Raw genomic sequence first — 7,500 nt, forward strand, 5'->3', positions numbered from 1 at the left:
TCACTCCCGGGTATCTGTTATTCTATATATAAACCACCCCGAACCCCTCGATTAGATTCCAGTCTGTAACTCACTCCCGGTATCTGTTATTCTATATATAAACTACCCCGAACCCCTCGATTAGATTCCAGTCGGTAACTCACTCCCGGGAAGTGTTTATTCTATATATAAACCACCCCAAACCCCTCGATTAGATTCCAGTCTGTAACTCACTCCTGGGTATCTGTTATTCTATATATAAACCACCCCGAACCCCTTGATTAGATTCCAGTCTGTAACTCACTCCTGGGTACCTGTTATTCTATATATAAACCACCCCAAACCCCTCGATCAGATTCCAGTCAGTAACCTACTCCAGGGTATCTGTTATTCTATATATAAACTACCCCAAACCCTCGATTAGATTCCAGTCGGTAACTCACTCCCGGGTATCTGTTATTCTATATATAAACCCATCCAAACCCCTCGATTAGATTCCAGTCTGTAACTCACTCCCGGGTTTCTGTTATTCTATATATAAACCACACCGAACCCCTCGATTAGATTCCAGTCTGTAACTCACTCCCGGGTATCTGTTATTCTATATATAAACCCATCCAAACCCCTCGATTAGATTCCAGTCTGTAACTCACTCCCGGGTATCTGTTATTCTATATATAAACCCATCCAAACCCCTCGATTAGATTCCAGTCTGTTACTCACTCCCGGGTATCTGTTATTCTATATATAAACCACCCTGAACCCGTCGATTAGATTCCAGTCTGTAACTCACTCCCGGGTTTCTGTTATTCTATATATAAACCACACCGAACCCCTCGATTAGATTCCAGTCTGTAACTCACTCCCGGGTATCTGTTATTCTATATATAAACCACCCCGAACCCCTCGATTAGATTCCAGTCTGTAACTCACTCCCGGGTATCTGTAATTCTATATATAAACCACCCCGAACCCCTCGATTAGATTCCAGTCTGTAACTCACTCCCGGGTATCTGTAATTCTATATATAAACCACCCCGAACCCCTCGATTAGATTCCAGTCTGTAACTCATTCCCGGGTAACATTGAATCTCTCTGTTAACATTCTCCGTGACAAGTAGAACCATCCCAGCTCCTCCAGTCTCCCCACAATAATTCAATTCCCCTCTTCACTGTGGCTGTTCCTGGTAATCTCCCTCGCACCCTCTCCAAGATCCTGACATCCTTCCCTAAGTGCGACGTCCAGAGTTTGAAACGCCGTTTCCTCTAAGAATCCTCTCTTCCATTCCTGCAGCTTCCCCTTCAATGAACCTCACCTATCAGCTGGAGCTGGATCCAGGTCGAAAGATAGATCGAGCCGAATTGAAGACAAACGCTATCGGCTCCTTCGTTCTGACTGGTAAACATTGCCTGACGCCCGAGATAGAGGTTAAGGTGAGAGCAACATTATCTAACATGCTGTACTTATCCTGGGAGTGTTTGATGGGGACAGTGTAGAGGGAGCTTTACTCTGTATCTAACCCCGTGCTGTACTTGTCCTGGGAGTGTTTGATGGGGACAGTGTAGAGGGAGCTTTACTCTGTATCTAACCCCGTGCTGTACTTGTCCTGGGAGTGTTTGATGGGGACAGTGTAGAGGGAGCTTTACTCTGTATCTAACCCCGTGCTGTACTTGTCCTGGGAGTGTTTGATGGGGACAGTGTAGAGGGAGCTTTACTCTGTATCTAACCCCGTGCTGTACTTGTCCTGGGAGTGTTTGATGGGGGACAGTGTAGAGGGAGCTTTACTCTGTATCTAACCCGTGCTGTACCTGTCCTGGGAGTGTTTGATGGGGACAGTGTAGAGGGAGATTTACTCTATATCTAACCCCGTGCTGTACCTGTCCTGGGAGTGTTTGATGGGGACAGTGTAGAGGGAGCTTTACTCTGTATCTAACCCCGTGCTGTACCTGTCCTGGGAGTGTTTGATGGGGACAGTGTAGAGGGAGCTTTACTCTGTATCTAACCCCGTGCTGTACCTGTCCTGGGAGTGTTTGATGGGGACAGTGTAGAGAGAGCTTTACTCTGTATCTAACCCCGTGCTGTACCTGTCCTGGGGGTGTTTGATGGGGACAGTGTAGAGGGAGCTTTACTCTGTATCTAACCCCGTGCTGTACCTGTCCTGGGAGTGTTTGATGGGGACAGTGTAGAGGGAGCTTTACTCTGTATCTAACCCCGTGCTGTACCTGTCCTGGGAGTGTTTTGATGGGGACAGTGTAGAGAGAGCTTTACTCTGTATCTAACCCCGTGCTGTACCTGTCCTGGGAGTGTTTGATGGGGACAGTGTCGAGGGAGCTTTACTCTGTATCTAACCCGTGCTGTACCTGTCCTGGGAGTGTTTGATGGGGACAGTGTAGAGGGAGCTTTACTCTGTATCTAACCCCGTGCTGTACCTGTCCTGGGGGTGTTTGATGGGGACAGTGTAGAGGGAGCTTTACTCTGTATCTAACCCCATGCTGTACCTGTCCTGGGAGTGTTTGATGGGGACAGTGTAGAGGGAGCTTTACTCTGTATCTAACCCCGTGCTGTACCTGTCCTGGGGGTGTTTGGTGGGGACAGTGTAGAGGGAGCTTTACTCTGTATCTAACCCCATGCTGTACCTGTCCTGGGAGTGTTTGATGGGGACAGTGTAGAGGGAGCTTTACTCTGTATCTAACCCCGTGCTGTACCTGTCCTGGGGGTGTTTGATGGGGACAGTGTAGAGGGAGCTTTACTCTGTATCTAACCCCGTGCTGTACCTGTCCTGGGGGTGTTTGATGGGGACAGTGTAGAGGGAGCTTTACTCTGTATCTAACCCCATGCTGTACCTGTCCTGGGAGTGTTTGATGGGGACAGTGTAGAGGGAGCTTTACTCTGTATCTAACCCCGTGCTGTACCTGTCCTGGGGGTGTTTGATGGGGACAGTGTAGAGGGAGCTTTACTCTGTATCTAACCCCGTGCTGTACCTGTCCTGGGAGTGTTTGATGGGGACAGTGTAGAGGGAGCTTTACTCTGTATCTAACCCCGTGCTGTACCTGTCCTGGGAGTGTTTGATGGGGACAGTGTAGAGAGAGCTTTACTCTGTATCTAACCCCGTGCTGTACCTGTCCTGGGGGTGTTTGATGGGGACAGTGTAGAGGGAGCTTTACTCTGTATCTAACCCCGTGCTGTACCTGTCCTGGGAGTGTTTGATGGGGACAGTGTAGAGGGAGCTTTACTCTGTATCTAACCCCGTGCTGTACCTGTCCTGGGGGTGTTTGATGGGGACAGTGTAGAGGGAGCTTTACTCTGTATCTAACCCCGTGCTGTACCTGTCCTGGGAGTGTTTGATGGGGACAGTGTAGAGAGAGCTTTACTCTGTATCTAACCCCGTGCTGTACCTGTCCTGGGAGTGTTTGATGGGGACAGTGTCGAGGGAGCTTTACTCTGTATCTAACCCGTGCTGTACCTGTCCTGGGAGTGTTTGATGGGGACAGTGTAGAGGGAGCTTTACTCTGTATCTAACCCCGTGCTGTACCTGTCCTGGGGGTGTTTGATGGGGACAGTGTAGAGGGAGCTTTACTCTGTATCTAACCCCGTGCTGTACCTGTCCTGGGAGTGTTTGATGGGGACAGTGTAGAGGGAGCTTTACTCTGTATCTAACCCCGTGCTGTACTTGTCCTGGGAGTGTTTGATGGGGACAGTGTAGAGGGAGCTTTACTCTGTATCTAACCCCGTGCTGTACCTGTCCTGGGAGTGTTTGATGGGGACAGTGTAGAGGGAGCTTTACTCTGTATCTAACCCCGTGCTGTACCTGTCCTGGGGGTGTTTGATGGGGACAGTGTAGAGGGAGCTTTACTCTGTATCTAACCCCATGCTGTACCTGTCCTGGGAGTGTTTGATGGGGACAGTGTAGAGGGAGCTTTACTCTGTATCTAACACCGTGCTGTACCTGTCCTGGGGGTGTTTGATGGGGACAGTGTAGAGGGAGCTTTCCTCTGTATCTAACCCCGTGCTGTACCTGTCCTGGGAGTGTTTGATGGGGACAGTGTAGAGGGAGCTTTACTCTGTATCTAACCCCGTGCTGTACCTGTCCTGGGGGTGTTTGATGGGGACAGTGTAGAGGGAGCTTTACTCTGTATCTAACCCCATGCTGTACCTGTCCTGGGAGTGTTTGATGGGGACAGTGTAGAGGGAGCTTTACTCTGTATCTAACCCCATGCTGTACCTGTCCTGGGAGTGTTTGATGGGGACAGTGTAGAGGGAGCTTTCCTCTGTATCTAACCCCGTGCTGTACCTGTCCTGGGAGTGTTTGATGGGGACAGTGTAGAGGGAGCTTTACTCTGTATCTAACCCCATGCTGTACCTGTCCTGGGAGTGTTTGATGGGGACAGTGTAGAGGGAGCTTTACTCTGTATCTAACCCCGTGCTGTACCTGTCCTGGGGGTGTTTGATGGGGACAGTGTAGAGGGAGCTTTACTCTGTATCTAACCCCGTGCTGTACCTGTCCTGGGAGTGTTTGATGGGGACAGTGTAGAGGGAGCTTTACTCTGTATCTAACCCCGTGCTGTACCTGTCCTGGGGGTGTTTGATGGGGACAGTGTAGAGGGAGCTTTACTCTGTATCTAACCCCATGCTGTACCTGTCCTGGGAGTGTTTGATGGGGACAGTGTAGAGGGAGCTTTACTCTGTATCTAACCCCGTGCTGTACCTGTCCTGGGAGTGTTTGATGGGGACAGTGTAGAGAGAGCTTTACTCTCTATCTAACCCCATGCTGTACCTGTCCTGGGAGTGTTTGTTGGGGACAGAGTAGAGGGAGCTTTACTCTGTATCTAACTCCGTGCTGTACCTGTCCTGGGAGTGTTTGATGGGGACAGTGTAGAGGGAGCTTTACTCTGTATCTAACCCCGTGCTGTACCTGTCCTGGGGGTGTTGATGGGGACAGTGTAGAGGGAGCTTTCCTCTGTATCTAACCCCGTGCTGTACCTGTCCTGGGAGTGTTTGATGGGGAGAGTGTAGAGGGGGCTTTACTCTGTATCTAACCCCGTGCTGTACCTGTCCCGGGAGTGTTTGATGGGGACAGTGTAGAGGGAGCTTTACTCTGTATCTAACCCCGTGCTGTACCTGTCCTGGGAGTGTTTGATGGGGACAGTGTAGAGGGAGCTTTACTCTGTATCTAACCCCGTGCTGTACCTGTCCTGGGAGTGTTTGATGGGGAGAGTGTAGAGGGGGCTTTACTCTGTATCTAACCCCGTGCTGTACCTGTCCCGGGAGTGTTTGATGGGGACAGTGTAGAGGGAGCTTTACTCTGTATCAAACCCCGTGCAGTACCTGTCCTGGGAGTGTTTGATGGGGACAGTGTAGAGGGAGCTTTACTCTGTATCTAACCCCGTGCTGTACCTGTCCTGGGAGTGTTTGATGGGGACAGTGTAGAGGGAGCTTTACTCTGTATCTAACCCCGTGCTGTAACTGTCCCGGGAGTGTTTGATGGGGACAGTGTAGAGGGAGCTTTACTCTGTATCAAACCCCGTGCTGTACATGTCCTGGGAGTGTTTGATGGGGACAGTGTAGAGGGAGCTTTACTCTGTATCAATCCCGTGCAGTACCTGTCCTGGGAGTGTTTGATGGGGACAGTGTAGAGGGAGCTTTACTCTGTATCTAACCCCGTGCTGTACCTGTCCTGGGAGTGTTTGATGGGGACAGTGTAGAGGGAGCTTTACTCTGTATCTAACCTCGTGCTGTACCTGTCCCGGGAGTGTTTGATGGGGACAGTGTAGAGGGAGCTTTAATCTGTATCTAACCCCGTGCTGTACATGTCCTGGGAGTGTTTGATGGGGACAGTGTAGAGGGAGCTTTACTCTGTATCAATCCCGTGCTGTACCTGTCCTGGGAGTGTTTGATGGGGACAGTGTGGAGGGAGCTTTACTCTGTATCTAACCCCGTGCTGTACCTGTCCTGGGAGTGTTTGATGGGGACAGTGTAGAGGGAGCTTTACTCTGTATCTAAACCCGTGCTGGACCTGGAGGGGGGGAGAGTGGGGGCGGAGGGGGAGAGTGGGGGCGGAGGGGGAGAGTGGGGGCGGAGGGGGAGAGTGGGGGCGGAGGGGGAGAGTGGGGGCGGAGGGGGAGAGTGGGGGCGGAGGGGGAGAGTGGGGTTGAGGGGGAGAGTGGGGTTGAGGGGGTTGGCATCAGCCAGGATTGTGGGATTGGCGGCAGGGAGAGAGCGACGGGCTGCGAAGGGGCTGGGATCGGGCTGCGAAGGGGCTGGGATCGGGCTGCGAAGGGGCTGGGATCGGGCTGCGAAGGGGCTGGGATCAGGCTGCGAAGGGGCTGGGATCAGGCTGCGAAGGGGCTGGGATCGGGCTGCGAAGGGGCTGGGATCGGGCTGCGAAGGGGCTGGGATCGGGCTGCGATGGGGCTGGGATCGGGCTGCGAAGGGGCTGGGATCGGGCTGCGAAGGGGCTGGGATCGGGCTGCTGGGGTGGAGTGTTCTTATTAAATCCGCCCTCTGCCAGCTGCTGCGAGACTCGAGGTCAATACTGTGTCTTTCTCTGTGTATCACCCTCTCTCTCTCTCTCTCCCACCCAGAGCTGCATCATGGACTTTTTGAACCCAATTGAGGTACAGGTGAAGTACACCGGGGTGGGACAAAGCTCCGGCAACAATCCTGCCCCAATCTTACATTCAGGACAGAACGGAATTTACGCAGGAAAAGTGAGTCCGGGCATTTTCCCTCTGAGTGCGGTGGGGTGGTGGTGGAGCGAGGGAAGCGCTCACAGGCAGTGTGCGGGGCTTTAATAAACAGGAGGCTGGATTCCCCATTGCCCGACACCGATATCGCAATCGGCGATCGAGCGGAGAATCGACTCCGACATCCAAATCGGCAGCATGGTAGCACAGTGGTTAACACTCGCCAGGGTCCCAGGTTCGATTCCCGGCTTGGGGCACTGTCTGTGCGGAGTCTGCACGTTCTCCCCGTGTCTGCGTGGGTTTCCTCCGGGTGCTCCGGTTTCCTCCCACAAGTCCCGAAAGACACACTGTCAGGTAATTTGGATATTCTGAATTCTCCCTCAGTGTACCCAAACAGGCGCTGGAATGTGGCGACGAGGGGATTTTCACAGTAACTTCATTGCAGTGTTAATGGAAGACTACTTGTGACAATAAAGATGATTATTATTCAACGGCCGTGTTTCGCTTGAGCGCGTGCATAAGGAGATTGGAGATACGTGCCCAGAGAGAGACAGTGGGCAGGATTCATCCATCACACCACATCCTCCAACATCTCTCTCTCTCTGTCTCTCCCTGTCCCTGTCTCTCTCCCTCTCCCTGTCTCTCTCCCTCTCCGTGTCTCTCTCCCTCTCCCTGTCTCTCTCCCTCTCCCTGTCTCTCTCCCTCTCCCTGTCTCTCTCCCTCTCCGTGTCTCTCTCCCTCTCCGTGTCTCTCTCCCTCTCCGTGTCTCTCTCCCTCTCCGTGTCTCTCTCCCTCTCCGTGTCTCTCTCCCTCTCCATGTCTCTCTCCCTCTCCGTG

General features: G+C 52.3%; 1 protein-coding gene across 1 annotated transcript in view; it reads left to right on the forward strand.

Annotated features, from left to right (window-relative positions):
* Nucleotides 1–7,500, forward strand: part of LOC140396640 (integrin alpha-M-like) — a 283,291-nt gene that overhangs the window by 200,737 nt on the left and 75,054 nt on the right. The window contains exons 15-16 of the mRNA XM_072485434.1: nt 1,274–1,413; nt 6,562–6,687. Of these exons, the coding sequence (XP_072341535.1) occupies nt 1,274–1,413; nt 6,562–6,687 (266 nt within the window). The remainder of the gene's footprint in view (nt 1–1,273; nt 1,414–6,561; nt 6,688–7,500) is intronic.

Source organism: Scyliorhinus torazame, chromosome 19 (assembly GCF_047496885.1).
Source record: "Scyliorhinus torazame isolate Kashiwa2021f chromosome 19, sScyTor2.1, whole genome shotgun sequence".
Taxonomy (NCBI): Eukaryota; Metazoa; Chordata; class Chondrichthyes; order Carcharhiniformes; family Scyliorhinidae; genus Scyliorhinus; species Scyliorhinus torazame.